General features: G+C 51.5%; 1 protein-coding gene across 3 annotated transcripts; it reads right to left on the bottom strand.

Moving 5' to 3' along the window:
• Positions 1-441: 441 nt before the first annotated feature.
• plxdc2b (plexin domain containing 2b) lies at positions 442-22,287 on the bottom strand. 3 transcript variants are annotated; one of them, XM_061265947.1, is made up of 15 exons: positions 22,042-22,285; positions 21,468-21,875; positions 13,452-13,678; positions 11,267-11,413; positions 10,403-10,472; positions 7,324-7,446; positions 6,269-6,387; positions 6,094-6,193; positions 5,627-5,722; positions 5,468-5,549; positions 4,443-4,503; positions 4,223-4,361; positions 3,431-3,469; positions 2,110-2,279; positions 442-2,003 (listed from the first exon to the last, which is right to left on the bottom strand). In XM_061265947.1, the coding sequence occupies exons 2-15, from the start codon at positions 21,547-21,549 to the stop codon at positions 1,884-1,886; spliced, it is 1,575 nt and encodes a 524-aa protein (XP_061121931.1). In that variant the 5' UTR covers positions 21,550-21,875; positions 22,042-22,285; the 3' UTR covers positions 442-1,883. The 3 variants fall into 3 exon arrangements, with proteins under 3 accessions (XP_061121931.1, XP_061121930.1, XP_061121932.1); XM_061265946.1 differs by having other exon boundaries at positions 6,094-6,387; positions 22,042-22,287; XM_061265948.1 differs by lacking the exons at positions 21,468-21,875; positions 22,042-22,285 and adding an exon at positions 15,406-16,238 and having other exon boundaries at positions 6,094-6,387.
• Between the last annotated feature and the right edge of the window lie 80 nt (positions 22,288-22,367).

The raw sequence follows: 22,367 nt of genomic DNA, 5'->3' as shown, positions 1-22,367 counted from the left end.
AAACAGCACCATCTACAGGTATTTGGAAGGAACCGCATCTTAGTCGAATCGCTGCAACAAGCTGTTGTATTTCGGAATCCTCTTTTTGGCAAGAGCGATACCTGCAACAACTAAGCAGTACTTCCGGTTAGTGCTCTTACTGTGACAGTGAATTGTTGCCACTTCCGGCATTGGCCTTAGCGACATGTTAACTTCACGAACACTACGCAGTAACGTGGGGACATGGAAAACGCTGCCTAAAACACGAACAAAAGTTCTAACAATGTGCTCACAGACACAATTTAATGCTCATCAACGCACACAACTCACACCATGCACACGTGAAGCAACTTGGTCCCCCTCGTGTACTATTTCACCTCACCGCGAGATGTCGCTGCAGGCTAAGAAATCATGAAAATCACCAGCATCGCTCGGCCTTTACGCTGATAAAGGTCACGGTACTTGGTTTTTAAACCTTTCTTTTTATTATTTCAAATGCATTCAACCCCAAAGTATAACTACAAGAATGAGATTGGTGTATAATGAGATGGGGACATAGAATTCGACATAAACCTTTCAACCTGTTGAGCTCGCACAATTGGGATAACCAATTGAATGGATGGATGTGAGGTGCGACAGGTCACAAGATCATCTTTGGTCAAAACAAAATAACCTTTTCAAAAGGACAATTGTTGAATTAAATCGCGTTGCATTGCACATATTGGTCAGTAGAATGTCAGTTTAGCGTTGGGCTCATTTCTGATCTGCGCGGTAAAAATATGTACACATACCCAGAGGTTGATGTGGGAAAATAAAGACTGCAGTCGTTTCGTTTCACGCAATAGAAAAGGACACTTGTAAAAATATTTTGCCCAATACAGCAAATGTGAGCCACGATTGACCTGAATCTGCAAATGTTTTGCCCAAGCAATGTAGGCTCTATTATCCATCCGATTATTGTACTCATGTCTGACGAGACAGGACCGCATTCACGCTAGCAAGGAAATGGGCCCGATCAAAACAGGAATCAAAAGCAAGACCGCTGCGTTCATTTGGCTAATCAATGAACAATTCACATGTGCTCCGCCAGCTAGTGGAAAGCCAACTACCATTAAAAACCCTTATTTCTTCTCCTTTTGTTTTTCCAGTCACACACACACACACACTAAGAAAATAGATTGCTCATACACACTCACCAGCGCCTGTCTTGTCATTTTGCATTAGTACCACCCAAAAAGAAAAAGAAGAAAAAAAAAAGTGCAAACGTCTCCGGTACAAAAAAGAAATGTCAAATGAAAAAAAAGAATGTGCATAAATACAATTGTATCCATTTGATTGGCCTGGTCAAAAGCTACAAAGGTGCATTGGAACCCGAAGTCTTATTTTGGGAGGCAGAAGTTGCAATATTACAAAGGAAAATGACTTGAGATTTGAGTCTTAGCAAAAGTAAAAGGTTTACCTATGAGATTTGAATGATGTGCTTGAAATTAAAAATGAAGAACACAAATCAAATGCAACCACCTTTCCTGGACTTTCCCGCGAGCTTCAGTTTGCTCATAAACATTGTAGAAAAGTTCAAAAGCAGTTGCAGGTGGTGGTGGTAGGTAATGATGGTGGTGGTGGAGGAGGGAAAAAAAGGCCTGGGAAAACATGGCGTGCGTGTATGGAAAAAGCACAGACGCAACCAGATGGACATTCCAAGCCTATATTGTAGAAGCCCAGCAACAATCAAGAAAAAATCCATTCACACCGTTTTTCAAAGCATCATTCATTCTCTCCTGATACCATCCAGGATGCAGTCAAGGCAGCCAGCCACGTTGTCCTTCCGTTGGCTCCGCCCGCCTCACTTGCTCGCTCGGCAGAACCAGTCCGTCCTCCAGATCCGACGTCTGGGGATTCGCTCCTCAGCATTGCTCGGACACGATGAAGCCCTCCTTCTCGTGGCCCGCCGGCTCCACCTCGGCGTAGGACGGGTGGCCCGAGCCGCGGCGGAACTTCATGGCCGGCCAACTGCTGGGCCGTCTCTGCGGAGGGAGGGAGGGAGGGAGGGAGCGAGGCAGGGAGCGAGCGAGACGCTCAAATCAGATGACTTCCAAAGCTTCATTCATCATTTGAAAGCCCATGTCTCACCTCCATCAGGAAGAGGCTGGCGGCTGATGTCGGGTGATGGTAGATGTAGACGGTGACCGTCACGCCCGCCACCATGATGAGCATCACCAGCAGGACGCCCAGGATCAAACCCGTGTGCAGGGGGTGCGCGCCCGTCGAGCGGTCTGCCGCCGCCGCCGCCGCCGGCATCACTGCAAACGCACAAAAGTCCGTCGTATTCATTTCAGACAAAGATAGGGAGTCAGGTATTGCTGTGCTCCTGTCAGCCAGCAGGGAGCGCTCAGCTCCCAATTGTCTGCTAAGGCCTAAATTAGCAGTGACATTTGATCGAGCGCCCCCCCCCCCCAATTCATTTGGATTGATTGTCTATCTTCTTTGTGATGACTGAACTTGTCTTCTTTCAAAAGGTCATGGAGGGCGCTGGGCTTCAAGCATAGGCGCTCTCTTCTCTCTCTCTCTCTCTCTCCTTAGCCATTCATGAGCTGCAGCGCTTCAAGCAAGTATGAATGGCAAGTCAAGGACATGGCACACAAAAGGAGCACTCGTCTGACTGACAAGACCAGTAAAAAGTCCCTTTGCTTTTCCAACGCCCTCATCAAAATTGGGAGTGTTGATGCGCAACAACAACAAAAAAGCAAGTAAATCCCATTTTCATTTCTCCTCCTATTATCTTTTGAATCAGCAGTTACATGGGTATCTCCCGCCCTCATTGATTCCCAGTGCACGCACGCACGCACGCACGCACGCACTTAAACATCAACCCTGTCCAACAGGCAGGCAGGCAGGCAGGCAGGCAGAGTGTGGGAAATTGAAAAGCCCAACGCCATGCTGCAGGCAGCTGATGGAATTCCAACGACAGAGCAGCTGTAGAAGCCGTTTGTTTCCTTGAAAGCAGCACTTTTGGGCCGGACCTCTGTCAACACTCTCAATTATTACCAATCAAGGAAGACGACGGAAAGTCATCACAGACGCCACACGCAGGAACATCACACTTTGCGCTTGTAAAGACGTCCTCGACAAATTCTGCCAGATTCATTTCGCCTCCACGCGGCCTTGAAATGCTGATGGGCTCAAATGAATCCAATAAAAGCAGCGGTGCGGCGCGGCGCCGTATTTTAAAGATGAGCCTTCTTCACGTGTGGCCGGCCGGCCGGTCCACGGGAGTCCAACTGAAAAGCCTCAAGGTCATCGCTTCAGCATTATCCGATGATTAAAACTAAAGTCGTAAAACATTTTCCAGATGACTATTTCAAGTATTGATCCTGCCCACTTGGGTATTGATTGGCTTCCAAACCAACTGCTGACTAAGAGAAATGCCGTGGTGACAAGTCCAAGCACGTACCTTGATTTTCTCGGAGGTGCAGCGCAATCTTGGTATCATCTGCAAGAGAGCAAACAGACAAAAGAATCAACCTTTCCCTCGGTCGCTTGTTTTGCCTGCAAAATGAATTGCTCCCTCCCTCCCTCCCTCCCTCCCGCAAGCGCTTCCTCTTTTCCTCCTGTCATTTGTCACACTCCATCCCAAATGTATTCTTTGACTCCGACAAAGGAAAAAATCGGAAAAAATGACTGTGGGGTTAAATGTGACGTCTGGAAATGCAGCGTGAGCCACATATGCAAATGAACAAATGAATTGGGAAGGGCCTGCCTTCCATGTCAATTTGCAGACCCGCTTTGGAGCGTCTGAATTTGGAAAATGAGATGGGCTGATGTAAACAAGCAGCTATCAATCCCAGGCCCCATGAGCCATCATGAATATGGATCAGCCTGATGACCTGAGTGTTGCAAGAGCAAAGAGGGAAACAGAGTTTGGAGGACACCATTTGACTAGCCTCAGCAGAAAATGTGCATGGATTTGCATAGGAGAGAACATCCTGCGTTTGGCCTCACGCCTCACACTTCATCAAAGCGTGACCCTCCCTTGCCACCTCTCATGCAAAACTCTCTCAAGTGCACCACTTTCAAGAAGAGTTGATATGAGGTCATTTGTTACCATTTATGGACCTTGAGCTAGCTAGTTTGTGTGTGTGTGTGAAACAGAAAAGGGGTGGGGGGGTGGTTATTGAGGAGGCTTAGTAAGGTGCCAGGTGGAAGAAACAGCCATCATCAGCTGTGTCACATCCAATCTACGTACCTTCAGTCGGGGCGCTGGTCGGGGGCTGCCAGGTGGACGGCGGGGCCTCTTTGCTTCTGGGTGTGGTCCTGGCGCCAAGCGGTGTGGTGAACGGGGAGAGATAGGTGGTGTCGATGATGTCACACAGCTTGTCCTTTGTCTGGAAAGACAAGTGGCACATAGGTTCATCGATGACGCCTGTCGGCTTTGGGTTCGCTTGATATCGTTCCTGTTCTCTGACCTCATCTGGACAGCTGTTGTCCACCCAGTCCTGCCGATGGCGGTCAAAGCCACTGGAGCATCTAAGTGAATAGGGCAAAATAGGTCTCAGCTGAACTTGTGCCATAGATGACATGAAATCAGACAGTTTTCTTCAAGGAAGGTCCCCCTGGGACGGGCCGGCCGGCAGCACAGGGAATCCCGGGAATCCCAAACCTCCCTCCCTCCCTCCCTCCCTCCCTCCCTCCCTCCCTCCCTCCCTGGCTGCCTCCCTGCCTGCCTCCCTCCCTCCCTCTGCGATCAAGGTGGATTGCGTGACTTGAAAAAATCCTTCAAAAGTCAGACAGTATTGGAGGCGGCAGCTTCAAATCCTCCAGCGGTTGAAATTGAATCCCCCCCAGCCCACCCTGTGGTGAACCCTGCTGACACCCCATCCCCCATATTCTGATGTTTCCCAGCGCCTGCTTTAATCATGCCGCCTGGATTTTCAAGCTCATCAGCTCAATCAGCCATGACAGATTCCTCCCGACTGCCAGATCCCATGAAGCGGACGGAAGTAAGCAGCAGGTGCGGCGTGAGCGCCCCTTTGTTACGTCTCGACGCCACCCACCCGGCCGGCAAAAACATTCATAGCAAGATGTCATTGAGGACCAGGGTTTGCTTTGCTGCCTGGGGATCACAAAGCACTCATGTGATGAAACTCCGAATGTGCACCACTGAATGGATTTTGCACATTTTTTGGACCAGTGAATCATTTCGGTTGGACCGTCGGGAGGAAGTCATTCCTTTGCCAGCACATTAGCCGGATGATTTGTGGACGGTGCGCTCAATTGCACTGTGCCCTTTGTATTTACACAAAAGAGCCATAAAAAGCAAGTCGGAACATCAAGAAAGGGGGAAAAAGAAAAAGGGGCATTCCAGTAAAGGCACTTTGTTTAACATCCTGCCGGAGCAGATTGTTCATCAGGCGCTAGCTATCACATTTATTATGCGCAAGTTAGTAAATTGCTGTACTAGTGCAATGGAGCAAAAAGCAGGACAACCCACCTGTTGAGTCGATGGCACCAGCTGCAGTTGAAGTTCACCTGGGAGGACGTGCACGTGGCGCAGGTGCTGAACTGGAGACACGCTGGAGAAGAGAGACATTCGTTCAAATTCAAACATGGCGGAGGGGGGGGGGGGGGGGGGGGAGCAAAAGTCTCCTACTGGGCAATGGTGTCAATTCCACGGCGGAGGAGTTGGTGATCCTCGTCTTGGTCAGCTCCACCCGGTGGTACTCGTAGATGGTCCGCCGCCTCACGTCTACATTTTGGAGAGGAGAAGAGAAGAGAGAGAAGAAAAAAGGGGATGAAATGAGAAGGGGAAAAAAATTGGGACAAACACCCCCCCCCCTCTGAAGGCGGAATGAGGTCACACGGAGGAGGCCCATGTTTCCTTTTGCGCGCCTGGCCAACCGGAGGCGGCAATTTTCTGCCGTGTAAATCAGAGCGCCGCTTGACGGCCACGGGCTCGGAGTCATAAGGCGCATGCCATCCATCAGCGCCCCTAATAACTCACAGGCTCAGGCCCATTGCTTTTTGGATGCTGCCTCAAAATATCTTCCCACCACCAGACCAAAGCGGTCATGAGATTGAAAATGAGCATTTCGACAAAAGAGCAAGCTGAAGACTCACTGGGTATCTGCTGGATTTTGTGCACCACCACAAAAGCGTCCGAGAGGCCCACCTTCACCGGGTGGTTAATGGGGCTGATCTGCGACAGTTCCACGGGAATCTGGAACAACAGGAGTCGGCGCCTTTCCATCCCTTCTCGTGCTTCCCCCCCCCCCACGACGCTAACGCTACCGACCTCTTTGTAAGCAAAGACGATGCGCCCGGTGTCGTGCAGCGTGGCCTGGAAGGTGAAGCTGCCCAGGTTGTAGTTGTCCTGCAGGTGGACGTGGTCCCACTGCACCACCAGAGCTGTACCTGAAGCCGGGCGTCAAGAACACACACACCATCATGTTTTTCTTTCACGCCTAGCAGACACATGGATGTCATCAACTGTCATACAAGCCGGGACTCGCTGTAAATAAGAAGTCCATTAGTAGCGGGCTCGTGAGGGATTGAGTAGGAGCCCTCGGGCGTTATCCATTCAGTTTTACTGCGGCCGGTGGACAAGCAAAGGAGGAGACAGCCATTGTTCCCTGAGGAGCAAGCGACGAGCTTTGCCAACACTCGCATCCATTTTTACAGCCCGAGGGAGGGAGGCAGGCAGGGAGGGAGGCAGGGAGGGAGGCAGGCAGGGAGGGAGGCAGGGAGGGAGGGAGGCAGGGAGGGAGGTTGGGCTTGGAGCTGACGTAAGAGCAAGCTTTCCGCTGACAGCTCCCGGGAAAGTCGCTAACCATTCACACGTGTCGAACTGGGGGGACGACGAGCGAGCGAGCGAATTCAGAGACCGACGAGGTCAAGACGCTTGAAAACGGGCTCCGCGACGAGGAAGAGGTCTGTCAGCGACCGAGACCCCATCCAGGGAGAGCCAGCCAGCCAGCCAGCCGCTGGCTGCGCAGAGTGGGCCGAGGGGAAGGGGGGGGGTCACGTCTGTCTGCTTTCTATTTCCACTTCGCAGCTCAGCAGGCTGCACAAGGTCCAAACAAACAAAAGCCATTCCCCAAACTACAAATTGCACTACCGCAAGCTGGTTTGAGTGAAATTAGCCGCGGCCGGCCGCGGCTTTGGTGTTTCAATGACGTCAGCTTACTAAGCGGACACACATCCCCCGTCTCACTTTCTTCCACTTTTCAAATGGTTTCAATGTCTTTGGGTAGCTTAGGGCCACTCCAAATGCACTTGGCATTAAGGAGAGATATTAGTGTCACCAAGAAAAAACAATAGCAAAAGCAAAAGCAAAAGCCAAATCCTTACCGTTGTCAAAGTAGATGACGGTTGAGTTTCTGGACACGCTGGGGTCAAAGTTGGCCATCAAGGGGGCTATGTACTGCGTAGCTGTTAGCATCCGATGCACCACGTCGCCTGTGTAGATGAACCCTGAAGGAGGTCAAAGAGAAAAAGGACAACCATGTTGTACCTGCTGCGTCCACTCCAGAACTTGCACCATTTGGAGTCAACTCAGGTCTCAATCAACCAATAGCTAATAGCCAGCTAAGCCAAAACTAACAAGCAAACCAATGAAGCCAGCAGCACACAAGTCCAACCATTTCGCTAGCTCCAGGCTGCTAGCGACGGTAGCATCCTTTATCAGAAACAGAAGAAGCGAGTTGAGCAAATATACGCCGAGTGACTCGTGTGAAGTCACGGGGCGAGATGAACGCACGTTGACAGCATAACAAACACATGGCAACTTTTGATGGGGCGCGCTCCGTCCGTCCGTCCGAGCCACACGCAAATGGATTTCTCCTCACACGTGGCCCGAGCTCGTCCGAGCCACACGCAAATGGATTTCTCCTCACAGGTGGCCCGAGCTCCACGCAAACCAGATCTGGCCCACTTAGCGGCCGCTTATTTATGGACTCCAGCACAAGCAAGTCAACAGCCATTATTCATCGTAAGCAAACAGAGAAATACCAGGAAACACTATTTGCTTGATGAATACCTGGAGATGAGAAAGGTCATTGAGACCAAGGATAACCACTCTTATTTCATATCTAGGAGCAGGGAGCCCTACAAACAAAACACATGAATCACAGAAGGAGCAGAAGATGCCGTCTGTGTGTGTGTGTGTATCAATCTTTCCCTCAAAACCTCCATGTTGAGCAGAGTCAGCAAAGGGTACATGACAGGGCTGGCTGGTATGAGGACCACCACACTCTATTTTGTGGTGTCAAAGTCTACCGACGTGCTTACGTTTGTATTCCCGCCCCCGCCAAAAAAAAAAAAGCGGTGTATTTAACATTTGTGCAAATCACACAAATGAGCAACGACGGCTTCTGGAAAAGAAATCGGGCCCTTGAATGCAAATGAAAGCCGACGGGCAGATCGTTCGAGCGTTTCTATCCAAGCGGCGGAGCATAAATCAGGGAAGAAGTGCAAAAGCTGCACATTTGAGGAATCCACATTCTGATTTCATCGCCACGATTCAGTTCAGCAATAATTCCAACTATGCGCCGTTTAGGATGTCAGTAGAGTTGAGCCAAGTGCCAATAGCAGGACACGCTTCCATTCACTTGCTCCCAATCCAACGTTGGCCCAAATGCGTCAACAACTAAAAATGGGATCTAAAAAGCTTTTCCACTTCTTTTTCTCGGAGAATCCGAGTTTCAAGTGCGATCAAGTCAAATAACGCCGCCTCACGTGGTCCCCCGCAGCCAAATCCAACATCGCAAGGAGCCGCTGTTGGCCACGCCTCACACCGGGCCGCTCACGCACAGACGACCCAACTTCACAGTTTGAAAGAAACTGCCACTCTCGCACCTTTTTGGACCATTCTCACTTCATAGTGGTTTCAATGTGTTTGTTTGAGGAGCTGGAAATGAGAAGACACGAGGCGAGGCGAGGGGAGGGGAGGCGGCCGGCATTTTTCCACTCTTGAGTCTTGACGGCAAAAACCACAACCGCCCGGCCGACAATTATCACATCAAAGACAACTGTTGGCCAAATACTCCGGAGATGCTCCGTAACATGTGAGCGAGCGAGCGAGCGAGCGAGCGGAACAACTTTGAAAAGCACATCCCACGCATCTCTTATCATGATTACCGCTCGCTGTTTTCCTTCGCCAATGGCCATGTCAAGGTGGCCAGCTGATAAATAACAAGGCATTCCTCCAGACACATGGAAGGAAGGAAGGACGGAAGGGAGGGAGGAGAGCAAGGAAGAGAAGAGACGAGAAGAGAAGGAGGCAACAGCTATCTTGCGCCTGCAGTCCCTCTCAGGCTTTGACTTCTCATTTCGCTCCTTCCTTCCAATCTTTCATTTTAGCATCTGTCACTAATGTCTGAATATAGTGAGTAGCAGTTTACGACATCAGCATCTTAAAGGCTTCTTAAAGGTCTCCAAGGTGATGAGGTTATGATTCCGCTCCACTTAATGTGCTCCATCACTTACGCTTGGAAAACACTTCAGCCACTCTTTGGCTTTTCTATCAATTAGTAATGAAAGACAGCTTGAGTCAAGAAAAATTGTTGGACTGGCGCGCCGTGGCTTCGACGCCGAGTATCGGGCGGAGAAGAACAAAAAGTGCTTGTGTAAACACCAATAAAGTGAAGCTCCACTTCAGATCCTGCTTGATGTTTTCTTTGGCCTTTCCTGAGAAGCGGCGCTCATGAAGGGGGGATCTTTCGGCTTGCCTACACGTTCTGAACTTGTCTTATTTTCAAGAACGTACGTACGCATGTTAATGGCAAGGAGGAAGCACAGGTGGAGAACATGTGCTTGAGTTGGCAGAAGAACAATCCGGTTCAGTGTTACTTTGTCGCTAGCTACTGGGCCAGCAAGAGTATTGCGGTGCTTTCGGCTCATTTTCACGCCATTAGGAACGGAAAAAAAAAAAGATTCCCATGCGGAACACTTGGACACACAAACACAGCCGCCGCCGCCGCCTTATCAATGAGGGCGAAGTCACTTGGCAGAGCCTCGCTTGTTTCCAGGCCAAAGCCAACGGCTGCTTTCCCTCCAAGAACACAGGCGGAGGGGGGGCTGGGGGGGGGTTGTTTTGAGCCACTTTTCCGTTCCCGCCGCCGAGGTGAGAGCTGCAAATGGTCATGTGTCAGATGAACGACTTTTGCGGTCCCAATTGGATGAGATGGAGCGGAGGATCTGTCAGCGACGCTTTTCAGAGCTGAGAGGCTACCAGGTTGCCGTCGACGCGCGCATATACACAAAGGCCGTACATTTTTGAAATACCTCGGCACTTTATGAATCCCCACCGCGTCCCCCCGCCAAACCGCAGCGCAGGCAGTAAAAAATGTGTCTACGCGCACCCTGCTAGCATAGACGGCGTATCCAATAACAATAGTTAAGTGTGAACTAGTGACTTGTGTTGACTTACCGCCGGTCGCCACGGTGATCTCACGCAGCAAATGTCCATAAAAGGGGAAGTCGAAGGACAGGTTGACTCTCTGTGAGGACGAGGAAGAAGAGGCGTCCATGTTGTTTCAATTTTTGATTTCTTTCTTTCTTTCTTTCTTTCTTTCTTTTTTGCTATCCAATGGCAATTGGACCTTTAAAGGCAGTCTGGGAAGCTGGCTTATTTGGAATGAAGGCACGTAGAGTTTGACTTCATCTCAGGGCTGGCTGGGGCCAGATGCACAAAAGGCAAAGTCAGACTTTGCTCAAGGGAAGAGAATCAGCTCAAAGCCAGGCCCCGTTGTACCCACGTGAGGTGAGGCCAGGCCAGGCCAGGCCAGCCCAGCCCAGCCCAGCCCAGCCCAGCCCAGCCTCAGTCCATCATCAGCTGAAGGAGAACCGGTCGAATGCACAATGCAGAAGGCTTTTTCTGTTTGTTTGTTTTTTTTCTACGACTCTGCAGCTTGCCATGGAAAATTCCCAAAACAGGCTGCTACATGTCTTTGCGTGAAGCAGAACAGGGGCTCGTCGTCAGAGTTTATTTGAGAGTACAGTAATTGTTTTTGTGATGAAAGCCGATCTCCACGTGGTGAGTAACTGCTGCTAATATTTTTGGGGGGTAATTTGATACTAGCATTGCACCACAAACACCAAATTGCATTCATGATGACTTCTTTCATTTTGTAAATCATAGTTGAGGGCGCAGATGGAAAGTCGGGCTGATGATTTCCAGCGACTGCTCGCTTTGTTACTTTCTAGACGGATCGAAAGGCTAAATGTGGTCCAATTGCTTTTGTATTTCCTGTCCAGGCCCCAAACTCAAAAGCGTGACTCGGCCATGGCTTACCGCCGCTTGTCGATGCGTGTTGGACAGAATCCCGTGAATCTTCACTTTCTCCTTGTCCATCTGCTCGATGTTTACCCACAAGGCCTTGCCGGCGGCATCGGCCGGGCTGTACGTTTTGGATGTGTAGTAGTTGTGATCGGCGTCGTCCTGCCGAGGGAGAGAAGAAACACCAGCGATCTGTGCATCAAGTGCTTTACATCTGGAGCAGCAGCAGCAGCAGCAGCAGCAGCAGCAGCAGCAGCAGCAGCAGCAGCAGCAGCAGCAGCAGCAGCAGCAGCAGCAGCAGCAGCAGCAGCAGCAGCAGCAGCAGCAGCAGCAGCAGCAGCAGCAGCAGCAGATGGAGGAATCGTCATAAAACATCAATCTCTCATCTGGATGTTTGCTCTATTTCTGCAAAACGATCGATGGCGGCGGCGACAGGCACAACTGCTCTTTTTTCAACAATTGTATGTTTGGTTTTGTGGTGTGCCATGGCTTTTTGTTGTTTTTTGACTGTGCTCAAAAGAGGCTCGTAGGCAGATGGGGGGGAAATCCCATCAAAATTGTTAGCAAACCATTGCCAACGTTGCGGCAAAGTTTGGTGAGTCACCCAAACAGAAAACGCTGAAAAGTGCTGTGCTGATGTGCCAATTGTGCTCTGATGTATTTTGATTGGACGCCATCCAGTCTGAGCCTCCCACCTTGCATTCTCGAGCTAGCTGAGGCTGAGGCTGAGGCTGAGGCTGAGGCTGAGGCTGAGGCTGAGGCTGAGGCTGAGGCTGAGGCTGAGGCTGAGGCTGAGGCTGAGGCTAAGGCTGAGGCTAAGGCTGAGGCTGAGGCTGAGGCTGAGCGTCGCTCGCGCTGGGAATACGGGCTGTGGCAGTACGAGCTGTGGCAATACGAGCTGTGGCAATACGAGCTGCGGCAATACGAGCTGTGGGAAACCCCCCCCCCCCACCCCCCACCCACCCCCGTGATGAAACCTCGCCGCCCGCCGTCCCACACATTGGAAGCAGCCACACAATCAGGTTCTGGTCGGACCACACATACTCCCGTTTGCTTTTACTGGCGTCTGACATGGCTTAAAGCCTCAAGACAGCCCAGCCCGTGCCTTGTGTAAATACCAGCAGCAGCAGGGTGTGAAAATGAGCCGGCGGCGGAATGCACGTCGCTGCTTTGGGAGCAATATTATGTCTGTGTGAGCAGTGTCAAGCGGGCGGGGGCAGTCCCATCCAGCCACCGCTTCCGATGGGGCTTCGTGACCTGGAGAGGCGCCACAGCGTCTGCTGTCACGGGGCCAAACTCACGTTTCCAGGTGAGAGGAAGCCAAAGCTGGCCTGGCCAAAGCTGGCCTGGCCGGGTGGCACCGCTTCACCCAGACACAGCGCGCAGTCCATCGGAAAAGATGAGGGAATAAGCGATTGGCAGCAGGTCCAAACAAAGTGCCGTCCGTCTAGCAATCTAGGCTCGCTCGCAAATAGGTGAATTCACAAGTAGGTCGATGCTTTGAACTGCTTTTTCACCTTCTTTTAAGTGGACGCCCTTTGTTTACGCACATATGTTTAAATGACATATGTGGCTGTGGACATTTACAGCCGACCATCGAAGCTCCCGGGCTTGTGTAGCCATCGAGATTAGAAGCCCTTGAAGGAAAAGGAAAAGCAAAAACATAACGAGGCGCCCCGACCCCCCGGAGGGATGCCGGCGTCATTACGGGCTGAACACGCTGCGGCGGCGGCGGCGGCGGCGGCTGCTGCTACCTTTAATTGGCATGCTCCCATAAACAGAGCCCCGCCATTAATCTCCAGCAACTTCTTGTGCCTGCCTCACTGGCTTCATTTCCTGCTCTGCCGTCTGCTTCCAATTTCGAAATTTAGGCCCCCTAATGTTAATTTGCTACGCCATCATTAATCCACACACTTGATTTGCATCACCTGGGGCAATTTCGGGCCGCTGTTGCTCCCCCTACTCGTCGCAGCGGACTTTATGGATTCTTTTGCCATAAATGAGCTCGATGCCAGGGACGGCGCTGAGCTTTCTAATGGAGGTTGCTCCGCGAGAAGGCAATTGTTAAATTCCATAGTAGCTCGCTTTCCTGAGTTTGCACTCTAAATGCGTAAATAGATTGAAATCCCATTTTGGTGATAAATATCAAATGGAGATCCGATACCATGCATACGGACAGCCAAGCACCCACCCAACCCACCTCAATTTGCGAGCTGTTGCCGACGTCCTCGGCTGACATCAGGCCGGGGAAGCGCTCGGCCCGGTCCTCCTCCTGCGCGGGCTCCTCCTGGCGTTCCTGCTCCTGACTGGCCCTGTTGCTGTCCATGTGACGCGGGCTGTTGGGAAGCCATCTCCTCCAGCGCTGCTCGTGCGTCCTCCTCACCGCCACATTGTCATCCGCCGCTTGCACGTAGGCGTGAGGGAGCCCTGAGGACGAGGCCATAACGAACATGTGAAAGGGAGTCGCGGTGATGAAGAAAGTGGAGCCCGGAATAAATCCTGGCACGTTTCGCAACAAATGAGACGACAAAACAATGGCGACAAGACGATGACAAAAAAGGTCAAGTCGACCCAGGATTGACTCCTCCCCCACAGATGACTAGGCCAGATGCATCACTCATTACTATTAGTCAAAGCTTTGGTGGCAAGTCAGGACATTTCTTAAAAATGTCATTAGCTGACCATAGAGTCCGCATACACAAAACAAAATAAAAAAATAAAAGCCAACCTGGAAAAAGTGGATTATTATAACTTTAAGATGGCCTCGGCAAGAAGAAAAAAAAGATCATCATCCCTTACTTCATCAGCGCATGATGGAAAGCTGGCAAAGCAGCAGGTACTTAAAAAAAAAAAAGCAAGTCACCGAGAGCGGTGGCCAAAGAAAAAAGACAACCTGTGTGTCATTGGTCATGGCTGTGAGAGCGCCCGCCACCCTGGAGGCCATAAGGCGTCGCCCCGCCCCGCCCCGCCTTGGAAGCATTGCTCAGCTGGAAAGCAAATGTTTCCCTTCTGACGTCTCCCTCCCTCTGCACAGCCACGTTGGCCCGAGCCTGGGCTCTCAACGCCATCGCTTCACACCCACCGGCATTTTTTTGCCCCCCACCTAAAAGCTTTCAAGGACATTTAGCAGGTCATAAAGCGGCAGAATGGAGGTCTTGTTTTTTCGTACGATGAAGCGAGCGGAGCCATGCATCAACCGACGACACTGGACTGGCTCCAAAAGCCATCATTCTTCCCTTTGTCCACAAAGCGATAGGATTCTTTTCTTGAAGGTCGCAGGCTAAGCCAGCTCTAAACATGGAATGGGTCCAGGACAGGCTTAGGGTGGCTGTAGCTCACTCAGTGCGACTGAAATCGCGCGCTCACAATTCCCACAGTCTGCTCAACAGAGCTGAAAATTGGAAATGGTCCGGAGGATGCATCTTGTGGAGGATATACAGTACAAAGGAGCCCCGCCCCGGGTGCTCAACATCAATCATCAGACTTTGGTCAACAGAGCACCTCCAAGAAGCGGGGGACAACCTTGTTTATGGCCAGCAGGTGGAGATTGATTGACCACACACTCTTTGGATATCCATCAGCAGCGTGCCAGCGAGCGAGCGACGAGCCATCTCTTGGCTCTCTGAAGACCGTCAGTGCGGATGAGAGTGAGTGAGTGAGTGAGTGAGTGAGTGAGTGAGTGAGTGAGTGAGTGAGTGAGTGAGTGAGTGAGTGAGTGAGTGAGTGAGTGAGTGAGTGAGTGAGTGAGTGAGTGAGTGAGTGAGTGAGTGAGTGAGTGAGTGAGGCGGTCAAAGAGAGAGAGGAGCAAGCTTTGTTGGCATTGGCGCAGGGGCATTGATAGCGCTTGGCAGTCTCAGCCTCCACTTAAACATTTTCCCACGGGTGGTGTTGGGGGGTTTAGGCGAGAGCGAGGACCGAAGACTACGGCTGCCTTTGCGTTGGCTCCGAATCAACGAGGACCCCTTCGACGAGGGCCTGTTCAAGATTCACGCTCGAGGCAGCCCAAGGAAAGATTCCGACCGAGCAAACGGATGATATAACGGAAGGAGATAAAAGGTGTTGTGCCTGGAGCATTGTTTCGCCGTAAAAGCAAACAAAGGTGTCCAAATGGGCAAGTGTGAGTAAAGCCCAAAACACACAAAGCTGTTTGTTACCTCATTCAGTGCCAGCCAGCCCAGTTCAAATGGATGAGTAGAACTTTTTCCCGTTTGGCAGGTAGAAGAAAATCAAGATGCTGAATCAAGGCAAGTGGACTCTTTTGCTGAAAGCTAGCTATCATTGCGTTGGCATCAAATTCAGGATAATGCTTGGCCGAGATCCGTCACCTAAGTGGAAAAAAAGCCAGCGCGAGATAGCACCCGCGGCGGCTCCTTTGACCGAGGGAGTCTGCCAAGACACGCTGTCGTCCCCTCTCATCAATCTCCGCCGTCTGCCGTGGCTCCACGTTAAAAAAAGAAAAACTTGCTCGGACAGTCACGCTCGTTGATCTCGCAACCTTGACTAGCCAAAGCTCGCATTCAAGAGCAATTGGAGTGACGGCCTCACAACACCTATCGTAAATCAAAGGCGCTAAAGAGCGGATGATGGACTGATGGAACGCAGATGCCCCACCGGCGGGTTGTTCCACACACACGTAAGTGTAAAGGAAAATCATTCACTGTGGACAGACAGATTCAAGGAGCATAGATTGTGCACAACAGACACTCTGCCAAGCAAGCGCTGAGGCACTTTGGAAGGGGCGAAAAATACCTCCGATGCCTTCAAAAGGAGAGGGTGAAAAGGAAGACGGGGTCTTACTACAGATGTGTGATATGAGCTGTTCAAAGCGCATGGTCACAGCTCCTATTTAATTGTCGCTTCGCTAAAAAAGATGAAGTAGGAAGCGCATTAGCCGTTCTGGGACTTCACTTGTTGCCTTTGCGCTTGCGAGAGATCCCATCCATCCATCCATCCATCCATCCATCCATCCATCCATCCGTCCGTCCGTCCGTCCGTCCGTCCGTCCGTCCGTCCGTCCGTCCGTCCGTCCGTCCGTCCGTCCGTCCGTCCGTCCGTCCGTCCGTCCGTCCGTCCGTCCGTCCGTCCGTCCGTCCGTCCGTCCGTCCGTCCGTCCGTCCGTCCGTCCGTCCGTCCATCCATCCATCCATCCATCCATCCATCCATCCCATCCATCCATCCATCCATCCATCCATCCATCCATCCATCCATCCATCCATCCCATCCATCCATCCATCCATCCATCCATCCATCCATCCATCCATCCATCCAGCTTTGCTTTTCCCAATTTGTGTCCACTTGGCATTGGAGGATGCTGCTGTTCTCCAAAGTGCAGCTGTCCACCTGGCACTGGCTCTCCATTCTCCCCTTTTGTGCATTGTCTTGTTGACGAGGCCGGACGTGTCTTCAGGACAGATGTGAAGTCCCACAGGCTATTCCCATCGCTCGTTCTTCTCATTCCGTTCCTTCGCAGCCAGCCAGAAATGACACAGCGTCTTCCACAATTCACTTCAATCGAGGAATTGAGATGAAGCTACATAGTGTGCAGAGCTCCCCATCTTGCTTTTACAGCGGCTGGCTGGTGGAAGAAGCAAAATGTCCTGCCGGCCGGGTGTTAATTGTGCATTTGCTTCCGTGCCTGTCTTGCTGTTTGCATACTAGCTCGCTACTATCTGCGCCGTTTGTGCCGGGCTTCCCGGCAAGTGGCGCCTTTTGCCAGGCGGCCCGCGCCAATGTGTTTAGCGCCCTTGTGTGCCCACGAGCATGCCAACGTACGGTACGGCAGGAGCAGGCCAGTGCAGCCGCTTGGATAGTTCGTAACAAGTGCTCTGAACTCATTCAGGGCCAGCCCAGTTCAAAAGAAATGCCAATGAGTTAGCAGGGCTCCAAGTTATATTGCATCGCACATGTCAAATTAGATCCAGGTGACTCTTTATTTATCTTTAGGAGGGAGCGCAATTGGCAGCGTAGCGTGCAAGCATCGAATGTGACAATGCGCAGTGCCAGAGGCCTTTTGGGTCGACGCTGAGCTCGGCTGAGAAGACAATTCATCGATAGATAGTTCCACATGCCTGCTTTTGATGGCTGGGGAGGGCTGGGGAGGGGGTGGCACACCAGTGGAATTCAACGATCTCTTACGAAATAAGCCAAAATGATTCAATACACTGTCAATAGCAATGTGTCAATAGTGAGTCTTTATCTAACGGAATGTATGAATAACCAATGCACCCTTAATGAGGACAAGCGGGATAGAAAATGAACGGATGGGTAATTAAAGAGCTCACGCTAATTTTGTCAGGCAGGCAGGCGGGCGGACGGACGGACGGACGGCCTTCAAACGAGAGTCAATTCGATTTTTATCATCCTCTCAACTGCTTACAAAGAAGCAGGACTAACAAAGGCCATTCGTCACATGACTTGGACGGCGTCATTTTCATCAAGAACTGGAGTCTACGCAACTGGATGGTGGTCCAGGCACATCCATTCAGATTCCACTTTTCTACAGTGCACTCTTCCCTTCCAGACCAGAGCCTCCTCTTTACTCAAATTGAGTGTTGTCCGCCATAAGTCATTTAGGATGGGCTCCAAACAAATGGATGGATGGATGGATCTGGTTAGACTCCAAGAATGTCTCCAAATTCTGAGAATCAAAGGTGAGTCATGGGGAGTGGGAGGACGCGGGCACATGAACGTTAGCCAAAGCACTTTTTCATAGCAAATAGCCGCCGTTGCCGAAGATGCTACATGCAGCCCGGCCCGGCCCGGGCTTGCCAAATGACAACTCGGCTCTGCCAGACGGCAAACGTGATCTATGGCGCTCATTAAAATGATGGGAGCCCCCTAAATCACTGCGAGCACACCCGGCCGGCCGGCCGGCCGGCCGGCCTCCGGTGACATCACCCAGCAAGACGAAAACAGCAACATGGACAGACTGGTGGCAACACAGCCACAAGTCTGAGCTTCCCCTCTTACAATTGGTGAAAGGGCTTCAAAAACCAACCGTATCAAACAGACATTCATAAAAGAAGAAATGACGCTGACCCAAGTGCAATTTCCGCCACCGGCCGGCTCTTATGGGCAAACAAATTTTTTTTAAAAAACGGTTGACCGCTCGACCTGCTGCTGGAACATCTCAAATAAGAGGCAATGATGCGAAACCCAGATGGAGTGATCTCACGCTGGATACTCGCTCGCTCGCTCGCTCGACCTGTCGCAGACGTGCCGTGCCAAGTATTTCATGTCCGATGGGAGCGAGAGCCGGATGGATGATGGGCCTTCCCAAATGACTTGCAGACGTTCAAAAGGAAGTCGTGGCAGGCGTTAGAAGAAATGACACTAAGTGAAAAAAATGAACTCCATTTCATCCAATTGGGACTGTGCAAAGATAGCCAAGGGACCTGCCCCAAAACTTGCAATTGGAAGCCTACACCTGATTCCAAACAATGGCGTGCTTGCACATGCTAGCTCAAAGCATGGCTTCATGTGCTTATAATCCTCCTCAAGCAGCCTGGAGAAGAAGGGGAACCAAGTGCTCCATGCCTTGTTGCCATGAAACGGACGGAGGCATGCTGAAAGAAGATAACGCACCCGAGCGAGAGAGAGAGAGAGAGAGAGAGCGAGAGAGCGAGCGAGCGACGGGTGGCCGCTCCTCTTTGCCTTATCCAGAGTTCATATCCTGAAGTCGTCAGGAGCCTGCCACAAAGCAAATTGTCCTCGGCCAGGTTTACGGCATGCCGCCACATGCCTGGCTGGCTGGCTGGCTGGCTGGCTGGCTGGCTGGCTGGCTGGCTAGCTGCCTGCCTGCCTGCCCGCGTTGGTGTGAAAGTTCACCGTTTGTATACGGCTGCTTTCACCTCTGGCCGATCACTTTGCTTTGGGCTTTTTACATGAAATGAGTCTGGATTCAAGCTAACCCTATTAAGGAGATTAAGCCCTCCCTTGTTATCCTCTCAACAGGGTTACATCGGGCCACTCGGGTTGTTGGTCGAGCGAATTAGCTAGGTTGCAGCCAACGATGAATTATCTGGAGCTGCAGCAGGCGCTTTCCAATCATTGGGGAAGGGGTGGGATAAAAAAAAAAAAAAAAAAAAAAAGATGTTTATCCATGTCGGAAATTGCTCATCATCTCTGACCCAACTCTTATCCATCACGAGGCTCCCCGCTTGTGACCTTTTCAAGCGGGCCTTGGAAGTGGACTGCGGCGCAGCTGAGGGAGGAGCCAAAGTTGAAGAGAGGCTTAACGGCGCCGGCCGCGTTTCATTAACTAGCGGCCTCTCACAACCGGCTCAGTGGCATAGTGGTAGAGTGTCCGCCCTGAGACCGGAAGGTTGTGGGTTCAAACCCTGGCCGGGTCATACCAAAGACTATAAAAATGGGACCCATTGCCTCCCTGCTTGGCACTCAGCATTAAGGGTTGGAATTGGGGGGTTAGATCACCAACTGATTCCCGAGCGCGGCACCGCTGCTGCTCACTGCTCCCCTCTCCCCCAGGGGATGGATTAAAATCACACGGGGATGGGTTAAATGCAGAGGTCAAATTTCACCACACCCAGGTGTGTGTGTGACGATCATTGGGACTTTAATCTTTAATCTTAATCTTTAATCTCGTCTCTTTGTCTGGGGCGCGCCACTCCGAGCTCTAAATCCACCCCCCCCCCACTTGTGAGCTTCTTCCCACAGCGGGCCGAGGTTCCGGGGCGTGACTAATGCGCCGGCCCGGTGCTGCTGTCGCCTGCTGGTACGGGTGACGACCCCGCTTTTTGGCTGCTGCGGTGGCACAATGAAGCCACCCTCCCCCTTCCCGTGCATCCCCCCAGCTCGCAAAGAAGTCACCCGGTATTCGGGTGCGCTCCGAGCCGAGCCAGCCGTGGCACTTTTAGCACATTGACTACCTCCAGCGCAGGCATTTCAAGTAAGCCGCAACATCATTCCACCGGCCTCTCCAATCGAAAAAGGCCACCATGCCGGCGCATTCCAGGCCCGAGCGAGAGGAACATCTCTTTTTCCACTCGGGGTGCAAATGATCTCGGAAATCAGCCTCAATTTGGTGTGCCGGTGCTGAGAATGGCATTAAACAAATAAAATGCTTGCAGGACGTTGCGTCATTTGGCCCAGATGTTCACCAGCACAGTTTCCAACAAGAGGTACTGTACTGTTTGTTTTGTCAAAGCTGGCCCATTTTTGCTTTGGCCACCAAACTCTCTGGTGGAGTGAGTGAGTGAGTGTCCTACATACAAACAAGGACAAGTCACAGATGGAACAAAATGTTTCTGTTGAACTGGCTCCATCTCCCTCCTGCAAAGACCTTCAAACGCGCTCGCTCCACATGCAAACTGACTGAAGCGTCAAAAGCACGCTGGCGCAGAAGTACGACACACGCGCCACTCCAAGTATCACTTGGAGAAAAAGCAAAGGGTGGCGGGCCGGGCCGGGCCGGGCCGGGCCGGGCGAGGCGTCTCGCTCACAAAACACACGCTGCTTTCTTTCATTGACAGGCAGTGTCAGCAGCTGAGCATGTCCGGTGAAAATGCAACGGCAGCAATCAAACGCCCGCCCGGTTGTCGAGGACCCAGCTGACGAGGCCGTCGTGCGTGCAGCGTGCAGCGTGCAGCGTGCAGCGTGCAGCGTGCTGATGTCGACCGAGATGGCCCAAGAATACGACCGACGTGACCTCTCGGTCGCAGTCCAAGAGGAAATGGAGAGAGTTATTCCACTCCACAAAATGATCCTGGGACAAAGGGATGTTTTGATTCCAGAATTGTCAGCCACCCCACCGCTGCGCTGCCACAAATACACAATAATGACATGAATATGTCACAGTTTGTCATCGATGAACCTGTCATACGTGTTGCCAGAGCAAGGACGGATTCAAACCCAGAAGCTCCCTACTGCGAGGCAGACCTGCCAAACGCTATCCGCTGCGCTGCCTCATCACATCGCAATTAAAATGATTTCATGAATTGAGGAGGAGCAGCCCCCTCCCTCATTGTAAGCCACTTAATTGCTCAGTGCGCGCTCAGGGTGATCATGTTAGGATTATTGGAGCCATCTTTTGGTTTTGGTTTTTAATATCCATCTTGGCTCCACATTGTACTTATGTGATTGAATATTTAAGCAGATGACAAAGAAGGTTATGGGATGCAACATCTTTCTAGTAGGTTTAAAAGAACAACAATGCTAATAACAATCATGTGACAGCCAAATGATAGCATGTTCCTACCCGTCTGGGCTCCGGCGTCGTACACGCACTGCACAAGCAGGACAAGTCCGAGTAGCAGGTCCACTTTCCTGTCTAGCGCCATGTCCACAGATTTGCGTGCAGTGCTTGTCTTGCCGCTCCTCCGAGGGAGGCGGCAGAAACCCCGCAACTCTCCCGGAGGAAAGAGAAGCTGCTGCGGCTGCTGCGGCTGCTGCTGCTGCTGCTGCTGCTGCCGCGGCTGCTGCTTTGTCCTCCACGGCGCTTTCTTCGCCCACACAATGGCGCGTCCACCCACCACCTCTTCAAGTCAAACAAAAAGAAGACAAATATTCAAATGGAACGAGCGGGACAAGTTGAGGGCATGGGAGCTCTCTCTCGCTCTCTCTCTCTCTCTGCCGGTGTGCGTGTGTGAGGTCCGATGTTGCGCTCCTGGAGGAAAAGAAAGTGCGCGTGTGACGTCACAGCCTTCTTGCAGCCAATGGCATGGCGTCGTTTTGGATGTTGCTGCGAGTACACGCTTGCAAAACATCTGACTACTATTCGCGTATTCGGCTATGTCCACGACAGACAATAACAAATGAGAGAAAATAGTTACCAAACATGATGATTGCTCATCTATCTTCCGAGCGAATCCAACGGGCTCATCCATCAGAAAGTGAAAGCATTCCCAATAGGAACTTGGTGCAAGAGTGCATGCCATGAAGTCATGTATCCAACATTTGTCATTTTGTCCATTCTTGATGTCCCGCCAGAAGTTATGGTCACCTTTAAGCAAGTACAAGTGCTACAGTGTTGTCACCATGACATCAGCATGTGTGTTTTCCTCACAGACGGCCAGACATGGGCAGGGCGTGCTCGTGCGTGCGGACGGGCGTGCGTGCGTGGTAGTTGGCTGTTGTTTTTCCCTTCCCCTGCCATAAA

This window comes from Syngnathus typhle, linkage group LG19 (genome assembly GCF_033458585.1).
Source record: "Syngnathus typhle isolate RoL2023-S1 ecotype Sweden linkage group LG19, RoL_Styp_1.0, whole genome shotgun sequence".
Taxonomy (NCBI): domain Eukaryota; kingdom Metazoa; phylum Chordata; class Actinopteri; order Syngnathiformes; family Syngnathidae; genus Syngnathus; species Syngnathus typhle.
Note: the sequence above shows the minus strand (reverse complement) of the source record. Positions and strands in the feature narration are given on the sequence as shown.

Bases quoted from the DNA above. Each gene is read 5' to 3' on its own strand.
- plxdc2b (XM_061265946.1), bottom strand. From the start codon at position 21,549: ATGGCGCTAGACAGGAAAGTGGACCTGCTACTCGGACTTGTCCTGCTT. The intron at 13,679-21,467 runs GTAGGAACATGC...CCTCGTCCTCAG, and splicing joins CGACGCCGGAGCCCAGACGG to GGCTCCCTCACGCCTACGTG. The intron at 5,723-6,093 runs GTGAGTCTTCAG...TCCAAAATGTAG, and splicing joins CAAAATCCAGCAGATACCCA to ACGTGAGGCGGCGGACCATC.